Consider the following 21,091-nt stretch of genomic DNA (forward strand, 5'->3'; position numbering starts at 1 on the left):
AGTAACAGGAGACACTATGAGCTGAACATAACAGTATGTCAGTGGAAGAGAGGACAGTAACAGGAGACACTATGAGCTGAACATAACAGTATGTCAGTGGAAGAGAGGACAGTAACAGGAGACACTATGAGCTGAACATAACAGTATGTCAGTGGAAGAGAGGACAGTAACAGGAGACACTATGAGCTGAACATAACAGTATGTCAGTGGAAGAGAGGACAGTAACAGGAGACACTATGAGCTGAACATAACAGTATGTCAGTGGAAGAGAGGACAGTAACAGGAGACACTATGAGCTGAACATAACAGTATGTCAGTGGAAGAGAGGACAGTAACAGGAGACTATGAGCTGAACATAACAGTATGTCAGTGGAAGAGAGGACAGTAACAGGAGACCCTATGAGCTGAACATAACAGTATGTCAGTGGAAGGAAGGACAGTAACAGGAGACTATGAGCTGAACATAACAGTATGTCAGTGGAAGAGAGGACAGTAACAGGAGACACTATGAGCTGAACATAACAGTATGTCAGTGGAAGGGAGGACAGTAACAGGAGACACTTTGAGCTTAACATAACAGTATGTCAGTGGAAGAGAGGACAGTAACAGGAGACACTATGAGCTGAACATAACAGTATGTCAGTGGAAGAGAGGACAGTAACAGGAGACACTATGAGCTGAACATAACAGTATGTCAGTGGAAGAGAGGACAGTAACAGGAGACTATGAGCTGAACATAACAGTATGTCAGTGGAAGAGAGGACAGTAACAGGAGACACTATGAGCTGAACATAACAGTATGTCAGTGGAAGGGAGGACAGTAACAGGAGACACTTTGAGCTTAACATAACAGTATGTCAGTGGAAGAGAGGACAGTAACAGGAGACACGATGAGCTGAACATAACAGTATGTCAGTGGAAGAGAGGACAGTAACAGGAGACACTATGAGCAGAACATAACAGTATGTCAGTGGAAGAGAGGACAGTAAGAGGAGACTATGAGCTGAACATAACAGTCAGTGGAAGAGAGGACAGTAACAGGAGACACTATGAGCTGAACATAACAGTATGTCAGTGGAAGAGAGGACAGTAACAGGAGACACTATGAGCTGAACATAACAGTATGCCAGTGGAAGAGAGGACAGTAACAGGAGACACTATGAGCTGAACATAACAGTATGTCAGTGGAAGAGAGGACAGTAACAGGAGACTATGAGCTGAACATAACAGTATGTCAGTGGAAGAGAGGACAGTAACAGGAGACACTATGAGCTGAACATAACAGTATGTCAGTGGAAGAGAGGACAGTAACAGGAGACACTATGAGCTGAACATAACAGTATGTCAGTGGAAGAGAGGACAGTAACAGGAGACACTATGAGCTGAACATAACAGTATGTCAGTGGAAGAGAGGACAGTAACAGGAGACACTATGAGCTGAACATAACAGTATGTCAGTGGAAGAGAGGACAGTAACAGGAGACTATGAGCTGAACATAACAGTATGTCAGTGGAAGAGAGGACAGTAACAGGAGACACTATGAGCTGAACATAACAGTATGTCAGTGGAAGAGAGGACAGTAACAGGAGACACTAGGAGCTGAACATAACAGTATGTCAGTGGAAGAGAGGACAGTAAGAGGAGACTATGAGCTGAACATAACAGTCAGTGGAAGAGAGGACAGTAACAGGAGACACTATGAGCTGAACATAACAGTATGTCAGTGGAAGAGAGGACAGTAACAGGAGACACTATGAGCTGAACATAACAGTATGCCAGTGGAAGAGAGGACAGTAACAGGAGACACTATGAGCTGAACATAACAGTATGTCAGTGGAAGAGAGGACAGTAACAGGAGACTATGAGCTGAACATAACAGTATGTCAGTGGAAGAGAGGACAGTAACAGGAGACACTATGAGCTGAACATAACAGTATGTCAGTGGAAGAGAGGACAGTAACAGGAGACACTATGAGCTGAACATAACAGTATGTCAGTGGAAGGGAGGACAGTAACAGGAGACTATGAGCTGAACATAACAGTATGTCAGTGGAAGAGAGGACAGTAACAGGAGACACTATGAGCTGAACATAACAGTATGTCAGTGGAAGAGAGGACAGTAACAGGAGACACTATGAGCTGAACATAACAGTATGTCAGTGGAAGAGAGGACAGTAACAGGAGACTATTAGCTGAACATAACAGTATGTCAGTGGAAGAGAGGACAGTAACAGGAGACACTATGAGCTGAACATAACAGTATGTCAGTGGAAGAGAGGACAGTAACAGGAGACACTATGAGCTGAACATAACAGTATGTCAGTGGAAGAGAGGACAGTAACAGGAGACTATGAGCTGAACATAACAGTACGTCAGTGGAAGAGAGGACAGTAACAGGAGACTATGAGCTGAACATAACAGTACGTCAGTGGAAGAGAGGACAGTAACAGGAGACTATGAGCTGAACATAACAGTATGTCAGTGGAAGAGAGGACAGTAACAGGAGACACTATGAGCTGAACATAACAGTATGTCAGTGGAAGGGAGGACAGTAACAGGAGACACTATGAGCTGAACATAACAGTATGTCAGTGGAAGAGAGGACAGTAACAGGAGACACTATGAGCTGAACATAACAGTATGTCAGTGGAAGAGAGGACAGTAACAGGAGACACTATGAGCTGAACATAACAGTATGTCAGTGGAAGAGAGGACAGTAACAGGAGACTATGAGCTGAACATAACAGTATGTCAGTGGAAGGAAGGACAGTAACAGGAGACACTATGAGCTGAACATAACAGTATGTCAGTGGAAGAGAGGACAGTAACAGGAGACACTATGAGCTGAACATAACAGTATGTCAGTGGAAGAGAGGACAGTAACAGGAGACACTATGAGCTGAACATAACAGTATGTCAGTGGAAGAGAGGACAGTAACAGGAGACACTATGAGCTGAACATAACAGTATGTCAGTGGAAGAGAGGACAGTAACAGGAGACACTATGAGCTGAACATAACAGTATGTCAGTGGAAGAGAGGACAGTAACAGGAGACTATGAGCTGAACATAACAGTATGTCAGTGGAAGAGAGGACAGTAACAGGAGACACTATGAGCTGAACATAACAGTATGTCAGTGGAAGGAAGGACAGTAACAGGAGACTATGAGCTGAACATAACAGTATGTCAGTGGAAGAGAGGACAGTAACAGGAGACACTATGAGCTGAACATAACAGTATGTCAGTGGAAGGGAGGACAGTAACAGGAGACACTATGAGCTGAACATAACAGTATGTCAGTGGAAGAGAGGACAGTAACAGGAGACACTATGAGCTGAACATAACAGTATGTCAGTGGAAGAGAGGACAGTAACAGGAGACTATGAGCTGAACATAACAGTATGTCAGTGGAAGAGAGGACAGTAACAGGAGACTATGAGCTGAACATAACAGTACGTCAGTGGAAGAGAGGACAGTAACAGGAGACTATGAGCTGAACATAACAGTACGTCAGTGGAAGAGAGGACAGTAACAGGAGACTATGAGCTGAACATAACAGTACGTCAGTGGAAGAGAGGACAGTAACAGGAGACTATGAGCTGAACATAACAGTATGTCAGTGGAAGAGAGGACAGTAACAGGAGACACTATGAGCTGAACATAACAGTATGTCAGTTGAAGAGAGGACAGTAACAGGAGACTATGAGCTGAACATAACAGTATGTCAGTGGAAGAGAGGACAGTAACAGGAGACACTATGAGCTGAACATAACAGTATGTCAGTGGAAGAGAGGACAGTAACAGGAGACACTATGAGCTGAACATAACAGTATGTCAGTGGAAGAGAGGACAGTAACAGGAGACACTATGAGCTGAACATAACAGTATGTCAGTGGAAGAGAGGACAGGAGACACTATGAGCTGAACATAACAGTATGTCAGTGGAAGAGAGGACAGTAACAGGAGACACTATGAGCTGAACATAACAGTTTGACAGTGGAAGAGAGGACAGTAACAGGAGACACTATGAGCTGAACATAACAGTATGTCAGTGGAAGAGAGGACAGTAACAGGAGACTATGAGCTGAACATAACAGTATGTCAGTGGAAGAGAGGACAGTAACAGGAGACACTATGAGCTGAACATAACAGTATGTCAGTGGAATAGAGGACAGTAACAGGAGACACTATGAGCTGAACATAACAGTACGTCAGTGGAAGAGAGGACAGTAACAGGAGACACTTTGAGCTGAACATAACAGTATGTCAGTGGAAGGGAGGACAGTAACAGGAGACACTATGAGCTGAACATAACAGTATGTCAGTGGAAGAGAGGACAGGAGACACTATGAGCTGAACATAACAGTATGTCAGTGGAAGAGAGGACAGTAACAGGAGACACTATGAGCTGAACATAACAGTATGACAGTGGAATAGAGGACAGTAACAGGAGACACTATGAGCTGAACATAACAGTATGACAGTGGAAGAGAGGACAGTAACAGGAGACTATGAGCTGAACATAACAGTATGTCAGTGGAAGAGAGGACAGTAACAGGAGACACTATGAGCTGAACATAACAGTATGTCAGTGGAAGAGAGGACAGTAACAGGAGACACTATGAGCTGAACATAACAGTATGTCAGTGGAAGAGAGGACAGTAACAGGAGACACTATGAGCTGAACATAACAGTATGTCAGTGGAAGGGAGGACAGTAACAGGAGACACTATGAGCTGAACATAACAGTATGTCAGTGGAAGAGAGGACAGGAGACACTATGAGCTGAACATAACAGTATGTCAGTGGAAGAGAGGACAGTAACAGGAGACACTATGAGCTGAACATAACAGTATGTCAGTGGAAGGAAGGACAGTAACAGGAGACACTATGAGCTGAACATAACAGTATGTCAGTGGAAGGGAGGACAGTAACAGGAGACTATGAGCTGAACATAACAGTATGTCAGTGGAAGAGAGGACAGTAACAGGAGACTATGAGCTGAACATAACAGTATGTCAGTGGAAGAGAGGACAGTAACAGGAGACACTATGAGCTGAACATAACAGTATGTCAGTGGAAGGGAGGACAGTAACAGGAGACACTATGAGCTGAACATAACAGTATGTCAGTGGAAGGGAGGACAGTAACAGGAGACTATGAGCTGAACATAACAGTATGTCAGTGGAAGAGAGGACAGTAACAGGAGACTATGAGCTGAACATAACAGTATGTCAGTGGAAGAGAGGACAGTAACAGGAGACACTATGAGCTGAACATAACAGTATGTCAGTGGAAGAGAGGACAGGAGACACTATGAGCTGAACATAACAGTATGTCAGTGGAAGAGAGGACAGTAACAGGAGACACTATGAGCTGAACATAACAGTATGTCAGTGGAAGGGAGGACAGTAACAGGAGACACTTTGAGCTGAACATAACAGTATGTCAGTGGAAGAGAGGACAGTAACAGGAGACACTTTGAGCTGAACATAACAGTATGTCAGTGGAAGGGAGGACAGTAACAGGAGACACTATGAGCTGAACATAACAGTATGTCAGTGGAAGAGAGGACAGGAGACACTATGAGCTGAACATAACAGTATGTCAGTGGAAGAGAGGACAGTAACAGGAGACACTATGAGCTGAACATAACAGTATGTCAGTGGAAGGGAGGACAGTAACAGGAGACACTATGAGCTGAACATAACAGTATGTCAGTGGAAGAGAGGACAGTAACAGGAGACACTATGAGCTGAACATAACAGTATGTCAGTGGAAGAGAGGACAGTAACAGGAGACACTATGAGCTGAACATAACAGTATGTCAGTGGAAGAGAGGACAGTAACAGGAGACTATGAGCTGAACATAACAGTATGTCAGTGGAAGAGAGGACAGTAACAGGAGACTATGAGCTGAACATAACAGTATGTCAGTGGAAGAGAGGACAGTAACAGGAGACACTATGAGCTGAACATAACAGTATGTCAGTGGAAGAGAGGACAGTAACAGGAGACTATGAGCTGAACATAACAGTATGTCAGTGGAGAGAGGACAGTAACAGGAGACTATGAGCTGAACATAACAGTATGTCAGTGGAAGAGAGGACAGTAACAGGAGACACTATGAGCTGAACATAACAGTATGTCAGTGGAAGGGAGGACAGTAACAGGAGACACTTTGAGCTTAACATAACAGTATGTCAGTGGAAGAGAGGACAGTAACAGGAGACACTATGAGCTGAACATAACAGTATGTCAGTGGAAGAGAGGACAGTAACAGGAGACACTATGAGCTGAACATAACAGTATGTCAGTGGAAGAGAGGACAGTAACAGGAGACTATGAGCTGAACATAACAGTATGTCAGTGGAAGAGAGGACAGTAACAGGAGAAACTATGAGCTGAACATAACAGTATGTCAGTGGAAGAGAGGACAGTAACAGGAGACACTATGAGCTGAACATAACAGTATGTCAGTGGAAGAGAGGACAGTAACAGGAGACACTATGAGCTGAACATAACAGTATGTCAGTGGAAGAGAGGACAGTAACAGGAGACTATGAGCTGAACATAACAGTATGTCAGTGGAAGAGAGGACAGTAACAGGAGACACTATGAGCTGAACATAACAGTATGTCAGTGGAAGGAAGGACAGTAAAAGGAGACTATGAGCTGAACATAACAGTATGTCAGTGGAAGAGAGGACAGTAACAGGAGACACTATGAGCTGAACATAACAGTATGTCAGTGGAAGAGAGGACAGTAACAGGAGACTATGAGCTGAACATAACAGTATGTCAGTGGAAGAGAGGACAGTAACAGGAGACACTATGAGCTGAACATAACAGTATGTCAGTGGAAGGGAGGACAGTAACAGGAGACACTTTGAGCTTAACATAACAGTATGTCAGTGGAAGAGAGGACAGTAACAGGAGACACTATGAGCTGAACATAACAGTATGTCAGTGGAAGGGAGGACAGTAATAGGAGACACTATGAGCTGAACATTACAGTATGTCAGTGGAAGGGAGGACAGTATCAGGAGACTATGAGCTGAACATAAACAGTCAGTGGAAGAGAGGACAGTAACAGGAGACACTAGGAGCTGAACATAACAGTATGTCAGTGGAAGGGAGAACAGTAACAGGAGAAAATATGAGCTGAACATAACAGTATGTCAGTGGAAGAGAGGACAGTAACAGGAGACTATGAGCTGAACATAACAGTATGTCAGTGGAAGGGAGGACAGTAACAGGAGACTATGAGCTGAACATAACAGTATGTCAGTGGAAGAGAGGACAGTAACAGGAGACACTATGAGCTGAACATAACAGTATGTCAGTGGAAGAGAGGACAGTAACAGGAGACTATGAGCTGAACATAACAGTATGTCAGTGGAAGGAAGGACAGTAACAGGAGACTATGAGCTGAACATAACAGTATGTCAGTGGAAGAGAGGACAGTAACAGGAGACTATGAGCTGAACATAACAGTATGTCAGTGGAAGAGAGGACAGTAACAGGAGACACTATGAGCTGAACATAACAGTATGTCAGTGGAAGAGAGGACAGTAACAGGAGACTATGAGCTGAACATAACAGTATGTCAGTGGAAGAGAGGACAGTAACAGGAGACACTTTGAGCTGAACATAACAGTATGTCAGTGGAAGAGAGGACAGTAACAGGAGACTATGAGCGGAACATAACAGTATGTCAGTGGAAGGAAGGACAGTAACAGGAGACACTTTGAGCTGAACATAACAGTATGTCAGTGGAAGAGAGGACAGTAACAGGAGACTATGAGCTGAACATAACAGTATGTCAGTGGAAGAGAGGACAGTAACAGGAGACTATGAGCTGAACATAACAGTATGTCAGTGGAAGAGAGGACAGTAACAGGAGACACTATGAGCTGAACATAACAGTATGTCAGTGGAAGAGAGGACAGTAACAGGAGACACTATGAGCTGAACATAACAGTATGCCAGTGGAAGAGAGGACAGTAACAGGAGACTATGAGCTGAACATAACAGTATGTCAGTGGAAGAGAGGACAGTAACAGGAGACACTTTGAGCTGAACATAACAGTATGTCAGTGGAAGGGAGGACAGTAACAGGAGACACTATGAGCTGAACATAACAGTATGTCAGTGGAAGAGAGGACAGGAGACACTATGAGCTGAACATAACAGTATGTCAGTGGAAGAGAGGACAGTAACAGGAGACACTATGAGCTGAACATAACAGTATGTCAGTGGAAGAGAGGACAGTAACAGGAGACACTATGAGCTGAACATAACAGTATGTCAGTGGAAGAGAGGACAGTAAGAGGAGACTATGAGCTGAACATAACAGTCAGTGGAAGAGAGGACAGTAACAGGAGACACTATGAGCTGAACATAACAGTATGTCAGTGGAAGAGAGGACAGTAACAGGAGACACTATGAGCTGAACATAACAGTATGCCAGTGGAAGAGAGGACAGTAACAGGAGACACTATGAGCTGAACATAACAGTATGTCAGTGGAAGAGAGGACAGTAACAGGAGACTATGAGCTGAACATACAGTATGTCAGTGGAAGAGAGGACAGTAACAGGAGACTATGAGCTGAACATAACAGTATGTCAGTGGAAGGGAGGGACAGTAACAGGAGACACTATGAGCTGAACATAACAGTATGTCAGTGGAAGAGAGGACAGTAACAGGAGACACTATGAGCTAACATAACAGTATGTCAGTGGAAGAGAGGACAGTAACAGGAGACACTATGAGCTGAACATAACAGTATGTCAGTGGAAGGGAGGACAGTAACAGGAGACTATGAGCTGAACATAACAGTATGTCAGTGGAAGAGAGGACAGTAACAGGAGACACTATGAGCTGAACATAACAGTATGTCAGTGGAAGAGAGGACAGTAACAGGAGACACTATGAGCTGAACATAACAGTATGTCAGTGGAAGAGAGGACAGTAACAGGAGACACTATGAGCTGAACCATAACAGTATGTCAGTGGAAGAGAGGACAGTAACAGGAGACACTATGAGCTGAACATAACAGTATGTCAGTGGAAGAGAGGACAGTAACAGGAGACTATGAGCTGAACATAACAGTATGTCAGTGGAAGAGAGGACAGTAACAGGAGACACTATGAGCTGAACATAACAGTATGTCAGTGGAAGAGAGGACAGTAACAGGAGACTATTAGCTGAACATAACAGTATGTCAGTGGAAGAGAGGACAGTAACAGGAGACTATGAGCTGAACATAACAGTATGTCAGTGGAAGAGAGGACAGTAACAGGAGACACTATGAGCTGAACATAACAGTATGTCAGTGGAAGAGAGGACAGTAACAGGAGACTATTAGCTGAACATAACAGTATGTCAGTGGAAGGGAGGACAGTAACAGGAGACACTATGAGCTGAACATAACAGTATGTCAGTGGAAGGGAGGACAGTATCAGGAGACTATGAGCTGAACATAAACAGTCAGTGGAAGAGAGGACAGTAACAGGAGACACTTTGAGCTGAACATAACAGTATGTCAGTGGAAGGGAGGACAGTAACAGGAGACACTTTGAGCTGAACATAACAGTATGTCAGTGGGAAGGGAGGAACGTAGTAACAGGAGACACTATGAGCTGAACATAACAGTATGTCAGTGGAAGAGAGGACAGGAGACACTATGAGCTGAACATAACAGTATGTCAGTGGAAGAGAGGACAGTAACAGGAGACACTATGAGCTGAACATAACAGTATGTCAGTGAAGGGAGGACAGTAACAGGAGACACTATGAGCTGAACATACAGTATGTCAGTGGAAGAGAGGACAGTAACAGGAGACACTATGAGCTGAACATAACAGTATGTCAGTGGAAGAGAGGACAGTAACAGGAGACCCTATGAGCTGAACATAACAGTATGTCAGTGGAAGAGAGGACAGTAACAGGAGACTATGAGCTGAACATAACAGTATGTCAGTGGAAGAGAGGACAGTAACAGAGACACTATGAGCTGAACATAACAGTATGTCAGTGGAAGAGAGGACAGTAAACAGAAGACTATGAGCTGAACATAACAGTATGTCAGTGGAAGAGAGGACAGGTAACAGGAGACACTATGAGCTGAACATAACAGTATGTCAGTGGAAGAGAGGAGAGTAACAGGAGACACTATGAGCTGAACATAACAGTATGTCAGTGGAAGAGAGGACAGTAACAGGGAGACACTATGAGCTGAACATAACAGTATGTCAGTGGAAGGAGAGGACAGTAACAGGAGACACTATGAGCTGAACATAACAGTATGTCAGTGGAAGAGGAGGACAGTAACAGGAGACACTATGAGCTGAACATAACAGTATGTCAGTGGAAGGAGAGGACAGTAACAGGAGACACTATGAGCTGAACATAACAGTATGTCAGTGGAAGAGAGGACAGTAACAGGAGACACTATGAGCTGAACATACAGTATTCAGTGGAAGGGAGGACAGTAACAGGAGACACTATGGAGCTGAACATAACAGTATGTCAGTGGAAGAGAGGACAGTAACAGGATACTATGAGCTGAACATAACAGTATGTCAGTGGAAGAGAGGACAGTAACAGGAGACATATGAGCTGAACATACAGTATGTCAGTGGAAGAGAGGACAGTAACAGGAGACTAGAGGCTGAACATAACAGTAATGTCAGTGGAAGAGAGGACATACGAGACACTAGAGCTGAACATAACAGTATGTCAGTGAAGAGAGACAGTACAGAGACACTATGAGCTGAACATAACAGTATGTCAGTGGAAGAGAGGACAGTAACAGGAGACTATGAGCTGAACATAACAATATGTCAGTGGAAGAGAGGAAGTAACAGGAGACACTATGAGCTGAACATAACAGTATGTCAGTGGAGGGAGGACAGTACAGAAGACTATGAGCTGAACATAACAGTATGTCAGTGGAAGAGAGGACAGTAACAGGAGACTATGAGCTGAACATAACAGTATGTCAGTGGAAGAGAGGACAGTAACAGGAGACACTATGAGCTGAACATAACAGTATGTCAGTGGAAGAGAGGACAGTAACAGAAGACTATGAGCTGAACATAACAGTATGTCAGTGGAAGAGAGGACAGTAACAGGAGACACTATGAGCTGAACATAACAGTATGTCAGTGGAAGAGAGGAGAGTAACAGGAGACACTATGAGCTGAACATAACAGTATGTCAGTGGAAGAGAGGACAGTAAAAGGAGACACTATGAGCTGAACATAACAGTATGTCAGTGGAAGAGAGGACAGTAACAGGAGACACTATGAGCTGAACATAACAGTATGTCAGTGGTAGGGAGGACAGTAACAGGAGACACTTTGAGCTGAACATAACAGTATGTCAGTGGAAGAGAGGACAGTAACAGGAGACACTATGAGCTGAACATAACAGTATGTCAGTGGAAGAGAGGACAGTAACAGGAGACACTATGAGCTGAACATAACAGTATGTCAGTGGAAGAGAGGACAGTAAGAGGAGACTATGAGCTGAACATAACAGTCAGTGGAAGAGAGGACAGTAACAGGAGACACTATGAGCTGAACATAACAGTATGTCAGTGGAAGAGAGGACAGTAACAGGAGACACTATGAGCTGAACATAACAGTATGCCAGTGGAAGAGAGGACAGTAACAGGAGACACTATGAGCTGAACATAACAGTATGTCAGTGGAAGAGAGGGACAGTAACAGGAGACACTATGAGCTGAACATAACAGTATGTCAGTGGAAGAGAGGACAGTAACAGGAGACACTATGAGCTGAACATAACAGTATGTCAGTGGAAGAGAGGACAGTAACAGGAGACTATGAGCTGAACATAACAGTATGTCAGTGGAAGAGAGGACAGTAACAGGAGACTATGAGCTGAACATAACAGTATGTCAGTGGAAGAGAGGACAGTAACAGGAGACACTATGAGCTGAACATAACAGTATGTCAGTGGAAGAGAGGACAGTAACAGGAGACACTATGAGCTGAACATAACAGTATGTCAGTGGAAGAGAGGACAGTAACAGGAGACTATGAGCTGAACATACCAGTATGTCAGTGGAAGAGAGGACAGTAACAGGAGACACTATGAGCTGAACATAACAGTATGTCAGTGGAAGGGAGGACAGTAACAGGAGACACTATGAGCTGAACATTACAGTATGTCAGTGGAAGGGAGGACAGTATCAGGAGACTATGAGCTGAACATAACAGTATGTCAGTGGAAGGGAGGACAGTAACAGGAGACACTATGAGCTGAACATTACAGTATGTCAGTGGAAGGGAGGACAGTAACAGGAGACACTATGAGCTGAACATTACAGTATGTCAGTGGAAGGGAGGACAGTATGAGGAGACTATTAGCTGAACATAAACAGTCAGTGGAAGAGAGGACAGTAACAAGAGACACTAGGAGCTGAACATAACAGTATGTCAGTGGAAGGGAGGACAGTAACAGGAGACACTATGAGCTGAACATAAACAGTCAGTGGAAGAGAGGACAGTAACAGGAGACTATTAGCTGAACATAACAGTATGTCAGTGGAAGGGAGGACAATAACAGGAGACACTATGAGCTGAACATTACAGTATGTCAGTGGAAGGGAGGACAGTATCAGGAGACTATGAGCTGAACATAAACAGTCAGTGGAAGAGAGGACAGTAACAGGAGACACTAGGAGCTGAACATAACAGTATGTCAGTGGAAGGGAGAACAGTAACAGGAGACACTATGAGCTGAACATAACAGTATGTCAGTGGAAGAGAGGACAGTAACAGGAGACACTATGAGCTGAACATAACAGTATGTCAGTGGAAGGGAGGACAGTAACAGGAGACACTATGAGCTGAACATTACAGTATGTCAGTGGAAGGGAGGACAGTATCAGGAGACTATGAGCTGAACATAAACAGTCAGTGGAAGAGAGGACAGTAACAAGAGACACTAGGAGCTGAACATAACAGTATGTCAGTGGAAGGGAGGAGAGTAACAGGAGACACTATGAGCTGAACATAAACAGTCAGTGGAAGAGAGGACAGTAACAGGAGACTATTAGCTGAACATAACAGTATGTCAGTGGAAGGGAGGACAGTAACAGGAGACACTATGAGCTGAACATTACAGTATGTCAGTGGAAGGGAGGACAGTATCAGGAGACTATGAGCTGAACATAAACAGTCAGTGGAAGAGAGGACAGTAACAGGAGACACTAGGAGCTGAACATAACAGTATGTCAGTGGAAGGGAGAACAGTAACAGGAGACACTATGAGCTGAACATAACAGTATGTCAGTGGAAGAGAGGACAGTAACAGGAGACACTATGAGCTGAACATAACAGTATGTCAGTGGAAGAGAGGACAGTAACAGGAGACTATGAGCTGAACATAACAGTATGTCAGTGGAAGAGAGGACAGTAACAGGAGACACTATGAGCTGAACATAACAGTATGTCAGTGGAAGAGAGGACAGTATCAGGAGACTATGAGCTGAACATAACAGTATGTCAGTGGAAGAGAGGACAGTAACAGGAGACACTATGAGCTGAACATAACAGTATGTCAGTGGAAGAGAGGACAGTAACAGGAGACACTATGAGCTGAACATAACAGTATGTCAGTGGAAGGAAGGACAGTAACAGGAGACACTATGAGCTGAACATAACAGTATGTCAGGGGAAGAGAGGACAGTATCAGGAGACTATGAGCTGAACATAACAGTATGACAGTGGAAGGGAGGACAGTAACAGGAGACTATGAGCTGAACATAACAGTATGTCAGTGGAATGGAGGAGAGTAACAGGAGACACTATGAGCTGAACATAACAGTATGTCAGTGGAAGGGAGGACAGTAACAGGAGACACTATGAGCTGAACATAACAGTATGTCAGTGGAAGAGAGGACAGTAACAGGAGACTATCAGCTGAACATAACAGTATGTCAGTGGAAGGGAGGACAGTAACAGGAGACACTATGAGCTGAACATAACAGTATGTCAGTGGAAGAGAGGACAGTAACAGGAGACTATGAGCTGAACTTAACAGTATGTCAGTGGAAGAGAGGACAGTAACAGGAGACTATGAGCTGAACATAACAGTATGTCAGTGGAAGAGAGGACAGTAACAGGAGACTATGAGCTGAACATAACAGTATGTCAGTGGAAGAGAGGACAGTAACAGGAGACACTATGAGCTGAACATAACAGTATGTCAGTGGAAGAGAGGACAGTAACAGGAGACACTATGATCTGAACATAACAGTATGTCAGTGGAAGGAAGGACAGTAACAGGAGACACTATGAGCTGAACATAACAGTATGTCAGTGGAAGAGAGGACAGTAACAGGAGACACTATGAGCTGAACATAACAGTATGTCAGTGGAAGAGAGGACAGTAACAGAAGACTATGAGCTGAACATAACAGTATGTCAGTGGAAGAGAGGACAGTAACAGGAGACACTATGAGCTGAACATAACAGTATGTCAGTGGAAGAGAGGACAGTAACAGGAGACACTATGAGCTGAACATAACAGTATGTCAGTGGAAGAGAGGGACAGTAACAGGAGACTATGAGCTGAACATAACAGTTAGTCAGTGGAAGAGAGGACAGTCAACTAGGAGACACTATGAGCTGAACATAACAGTTATGTCAGTGGAAGAGAGACAGTAACAGGAGACACTATTGAGCATGAACTAACAGTATGTCCGGTGGAAGGAAGGACAGTAACAGGAGACACTATGAGCTGAACATAACAGTATGTCAGTGGAAGAGAGGACAGTATCAGGAGACTATGAGCTGAACATAACAGTATGACAGTGGAAGGGAGGACAGTAACAGGAGACTATGGAGCTGAACATAACAGTATGTCAGTGGAATGGAGGACAGTAACAGGAGACTATGAGCTGAACATAACAGTATGTCAGTGGAAGTGGAGGACAGTAACAGGAGACACTATGAGCTGAACATAACAGTATGTCAGTGGAAGGAGAGGACAGTAACAGAGAACTATGAGCTGAACATAACAGTATGTCAGTGGAAGAGAGGACAGTAACAGGAGACTATGAGCTGAACATAACAGTATGTCAGTGGAAGAGAGGACATAACAGGAGACTATGAGCTGAACATAACAGTATGTCAGTGGAAGAGAGGACAGTAAACAGGAGACACTATGAGCTGAACATAACAGTATGTCAGTGGAAGAGAGGACAGTAACAGGAGACTATGAAGCTGAACATAACAGTATGTCAGTGGAAGAGAGGACAGTAACAGAGACACTATGAGCTGAACATAACAGTATGTCGTGGAAGAGAGGACAGTAACAGAGAACACTATAGCTGAAACATAACAGTATGTCCAGTGGAATGAGAGGACAGTAACAGGAGACACTATGAGCTGAACATAACAGTATGTCAGTGGAAGAGAGGACAGTAACAGGAGACACTATGAGCTGAACATAACAGTATGTCAGTGGAAGAGAGGACAGTAACAGGAGACACTATGAGCTGAACATAACAGTATGTCAGTGGAAGAGAGGACAGTAACAGGAGACACTATGAGCTGAACATAACAGTATGTCAGTGGAAGAGAGGACAGTAACAGGAGACTATGAGCTGAACATAACAGTATGTCAGTGGAAGAGAGGACAGTAACAGGAGACTATGAGCTGAACATAACAGTATGTCAGTGGAAGAGAGGACAGTAACAGGAGACCTATGAGCTGAACATAACAGTATGTCAGTGGAAGAGAGGACAGTAACAGGAGACTATGAGCTGAACATAACGTATGTCAGTGGAAGGAGGACAGTACAGGAGACACTATGAGCTGAACATAACAGTATGTCAGTGGAAGAGAGGACAGTAACAGGAGACACTATGAGCTGAACATAACAGTATGTCAGTGGAAGAGAGGACAGTAACAGGAGACACTATGAGCTGAACATAACAGTATGTCAGTGGAAGAGAGGACAGTAACAGGAGACTATGAGCTGAACATAACAGTATGTCAGTGGAAGGGAGGACAGTAACAGGAGACACTATGAGCTGAACATAACAGTATGTCAGTGGAAGAGAGGACAGTAACAGGAGACACTATGAGCTGAACATAACAGTATGTCAGTGGAAGAGAGGACAGTAAGAGGAGACTATGAGCTGAACATAACAGTATGTCAGTGGAAGAGAGGACAGTAACAGGAGACACTATGAGCTGAACATAACAGTATGTCAGTGGAAGACAGGACAGTAACAGGAGACTATTAGCTGAACATAACAGTATGTCAGTGGAAGGGAGGACAGTAACAGGAGACACTATGAGCTGAACATAACAGTATGTCAGTGGAAGAGAGGACAGTATCAGGAGACTATGAGCTGAACATAACAGTATGACAGTGGAAGGGAGGACAGTAACAGGAGACTATGAGCTGAACATAACAGTATGTCAGTGGAAGAGAGGACAGTAACAGGAGACACTATGAGCTGAACATACAGTATGTCAGTGGAAGGGAGGACAGTAACAGGAGACTATGAGCTGAACATAACAGTATGTCAGTGGAAGAGAGGACAGTAACAGGAGACTATGAGCTGAACATAACAGTATGTCAGTGGAAGGGAGGACAGTAACAGGAGACACTATGAGCTGAACATAACAGTATGTCAGTGGAAGAGAGGACAGTAACAGGAGACACTATGAGCTGAACATAACAGTATGTCAGTGGAAGAGAGGACAGTAACAGGAGACACTATGAGCTGAACATAACAGTATGTCAGTGGAAGAGAGGACAGTAACAGGAGACACTATGAGCTGAACATAACAGTATGGCAGTGGAAGAGAGGACAGTAACAGGAGACACTATGAGCTGAACATAACAGTATGTCAGTGGAAGAGAGGACAGTAACAGGAGACACTATGAGCTGAACATAACAGTATGTCAGTGGAAGAGAGGACAGTAACAGGAGACACTATGAGCTGAACATAACAGTATGTCAGTGGAAGAGAGGACAGTAACAGGTGACTGTGGTGAGTGATTTGTATGATTTCCCATTGTAGCCAATTCAGCTTCAGTAATTCCATTACAGATTTTTGGGTAATTCCATTACCGATTTGGTAACGGAATTACTAGTTTTAGTCACTTAATAATTTGTAAACAAAATTGATATCAGTAAAATCACTAGGTAGGTAGGTTTACCATTAATTGTTACTTCTGTGAACTTTTATTATCCTCACTCAAGAGGGAGAGACGTTAGAAAATATCTTACAGTTCTGAAATACATCAAAAAGCGTGAAGACTTCTGCCTGAAGCCCATACACGCCGCAGCATACATGGCAGTCGTGCCAACACATCTCATCAGCCACCTGGTGGAAGGAACTTTGTGGATCTGAGGCTCTTTCCCATTGCCTCCATCATCCTCCAAATCCCACCAACATCAGCCGCCTCAGAGCGCAACTGGTCCTTGTTTGGGAACACACACACACACACACACACACACACACACACACACACACACACACACACACCAAAGCACGCAACAGGCTGACCAATACAAGGGTTGAAAAATTGGTGGCCATCTGGGCAAATTTGAGGCTTTTTGAGCCTGACAACAAGCCATCCTCAACAAGGTTGGAAAGTGACAGTGAAAATGAGGCCTCAGAGTCTGATATTCAAGAAGTGGACATTGAGGAGGCCCAGGGAGAAGACAAGGAAGCCTGAGAGGAAGACAACCAAAGCTTTAGTCTAGAAACTATCATTTTACAGATGTATGTTGAAAATGTTTTTGGGGAGATGCGATGGATCATTGTGGATCATTCAATATTCCCTTTTGTTGTTCAGTGAAATCATCCTACGTGAAGTCAACTCATTTAATTAAAGTTCAATCTCTATTGGAAGGATTTAATCATTTGCAATTATGTCTACTTATGATAAGGTAAAAGGTTTATGTTTCCGTCTCCATATGATATGGTAAATATATCCAATGCAAAAAACATCTACATTTAAAAATTGTATTAATATTAATTTGTGTATATTTCCCATATATTCCCATATATTCCCGTTAATTCCCACAGAAAGTGTCCACCTCTGAATATTCCCCAAAATGTTCAACCCTATTTCTGATACCTTTTAATACTTTTTCCTGGTAGAGGTTTCCTAAGACCCCTTTTCCATTTGTTTATTCAGAAATCAAAGCCTTTACTTCTGCCTCATTTTTAAGATGGAAAATGGTTGAAAAATGTATTTATGCTTTCATTTCAATTTGATATGCTCCTATAAACGTCATGTTGGTGCTCATGGGTCCTTTTACATGGAAATGCCCAAAACTATAGCGGCAGGTAGCCAAGCAGTTAAGAACATTGGGCCAGTAACCGAAAGTTCGCTGGTTCGAATCCCCGAGCTACCCTAGTGAAAAAATATCTGATGATGTGTCCTTGAGCAAGGCACTTAACCCTAATTGCTCCTGTAAGTTGCTCTGGATAAGAGCGTCTGCTACATGACTATAATGTAAAACATCAATAAGTCAACAAGACATAGTAAACAACTAACCATACAGTCTCTAGTTGACCTTTAACACCTGCCTAGAGTGTATACCTGTAGCCTAGGAGAACAAGCTGAGAGAAGCATGGATGGATGACCACCTCAACTTCATGTTGCCATGGTGATACAGATATGGAGGGAGCAAAGTGAGGGATGAGAGGTGAGCTCTGTGACCTCCTCTCACTAGTGAATCTGATTTCCCCTGACATCACACCCAGCAGGGCATCAGTCAAGCCGCCCGACACAGACACACACCCACTCTACAAAACAAAGATAGACACCCAGTGAAGGCAGGTTTTAATGGAGGTTGTACTGTATGTTCAGAGAGCCTGAGAGGAGGTCAGCCTCCTATCACTGTTCCCTTCCCCCTGGTCAGAAGTAGATGCACTATGTGATTACTATTTTATCTTTGAACTCTGTAAGAAAATGTCATTTAAAAAAAGGTAGTGTACTGTGTAGGGTATAATTTGAGACAAAGTCAGCGGCCTGCTTCCTATCACGGTTACCCTCTCTCATTAGCGTCCAGCTGCTTCCTTTCTGGGCAGATAGCGGGCTGTGTTAATGACAGTGACATTAACGCTCTGACCGGTAACACTGTAATTCACGGTCATCAACACTCATCAGCACAGCCATTTCCTGCTCTGCTCCTGTTCAGCCCATTGATTATATATCAAATCGCTGTAATTCTCTGTGTGACTTTCCTTCTTGATATCTGCCTCTCTCTCACACACACACAAAGGGTGACTGCACTTCCTGATTTGGCCTTGTTTTTTGGATTGCTCATTAAGAAATGCTTGCGGCAGTGACTGAAGCTAAATGAGAGTTGTCTTGGGTGTGTTATGTTCGTATATCGTACCCTGGCAAGTACAGTTGTTTGTCCCTCCGGAGTCACCTTAGCAACAACATAGTAAAATAATCTGAATTAATGTAATACATAAAGAAATCTGTAATACATGTTGACGTTTTTGCTGAGGTCTTAGTGTCACAATTTTACATCTAGCTAAGATGTTTGGTGTAGTATGTTCTCAAGTATAAAAAAAGTGGATTAAAAACTATTGAGTGCACTGCATATAGTCTTAAATCAGGAAAGTCTGGCTGCACGCTCAGGTCTGATTTCTGAGAATAACATGTCTAAAAGGTCATCATCTGCAAGCTGTCAAACTATCAAAAATGAAGCACAAGCTACACACTCTTTATCAGTGCCCAAAATCACTTGTTAGCTAGCTAAGTTCCAACTCTGTGTTTGTCAATGAAGCTAGCAAGCACAAGTTGATCTCAATTCCACACTCTTCCAATGCATCTGGACCTTTCTGGCACATTCGACATTCAGCTCGAAAACAAAGTACCGAAGCCTGGCGGGAATCCATTTGCACTGCCGTTTAACTGTGACAAACCTTTGATCACATGTTTTCCGGCCTAAACAACCCACGTCGGTGTATCAAAAAGTCAAGAATGTTGCGATGTTAGTTAAAATGTAACGGATATGTAACAGAATGCCAGTTGCTGATGTTACTGGAATACAAATGTAACATTGCGTAGTTGATCGATCCGCTACTTACGTATCTACTGATGAGATTCCGTAGCACGCTAAAATCCATTCTTTTGACAGCTCCCCGTTGACAAATTATTTACTGTCCACTTTCCAGTCTCCTTGGATCTTTACCGACGCTACCCAATGTTCATCTCTGTCCACGCATCCATCGCTCCCGACCGCTCTGCCTCTCCATCTGTATGAGCGCGAGACAGCAGCGGTCTTTCAGTTGGCTGTTTTGATTTCCATGTAATTTTGGACAGCCATGCATCTGAGCAATGTGATGCAGAGATTCCTGCTGCTTATGCCGCGTTCACGCGTTAGTCGGAATTGGGAAACTCTGACATTTTCGACTTGCAAACTGGTTGACGCGGCACATGTAGAACTACAACCAGTTAACAAGTTCCGACTGAGACGTGAACGCGGCAATCGTTTTCGGGAATGTCCCTTTTTTCACAACGAATAAAAGTTTGCTAAACTGATAATTGAAAATGCTTGAAGAGCTTATTTTCACTGGTTCCCCTTGGTGGTTATTTTTCTTCTATGAATCTCCTTTCATATCAGTCCTTCCCTCCAGTCCTGCTCTCTTTTGTTCTGTTATGGTGCACATACGAATAGCTGTTTACCTCCATACGTCAGAATGCTGCGCCTGCGCAGTGCAATTTCATTCACCCCCATGCTGACTTAAATCAAAATGCATCTGTGTGCGACATAACGGTTTATTCGAGAGAGGAAGAGGCAATTTACTCCGCCCAAAATCTGTTCGCGTGAGATAAGCCTTTTTTGTATGGAGGACTATCGTGTCGAATTATGTGAGGCTTATGTGATCGAAATACAAGTTTCGTAATGTTTAAGCTGTTACAAAAAAGTGGATGCGCGTGGAATTATGCAGTGGCGTCGTTAGGTTTGGGCTTCCCGGGGCATCAGCCCCACGTGTTTTTGATCCAGCCCCTTACCTTTTGATGGTCAACATGTATTTTATAGATTTTCTTTTTAA

At 43.5% G+C, this 21,091-nt stretch overlaps 1 protein-coding gene across 4 annotated transcripts in view; it reads right to left on the minus strand.

Annotated features, from left to right (window-relative positions):
• The window catches only part of LOC115155858 (probable phospholipid-transporting ATPase IH), a 92,976-nt gene extending 72,246 nt beyond the window's left edge, over positions 1-20,730 (minus strand). For all 4 annotated transcript variants that reach the window (XM_029702849.1, XM_029702848.1, XM_029702852.1 and 1 more), the window contains exon 1: positions 20,123-20,730. In XM_029702849.1, coding sequence (XP_029558709.1) covers positions 20,123-20,161 — 39 coding nt within the window. In that variant the 5' untranslated portion in view covers positions 20,162-20,730. The remainder of the gene's footprint in view (positions 1-20,122) is intronic.
• Between the last annotated feature and the right edge of the window lie 361 nt (positions 20,731-21,091).

This window comes from Salmo trutta, chromosome 20 (genome assembly GCF_901001165.1).
Source record: "Salmo trutta chromosome 20, fSalTru1.1, whole genome shotgun sequence".
In the NCBI taxonomy this organism is placed as follows: domain Eukaryota; kingdom Metazoa; phylum Chordata; class Actinopteri; order Salmoniformes; family Salmonidae; genus Salmo; species Salmo trutta.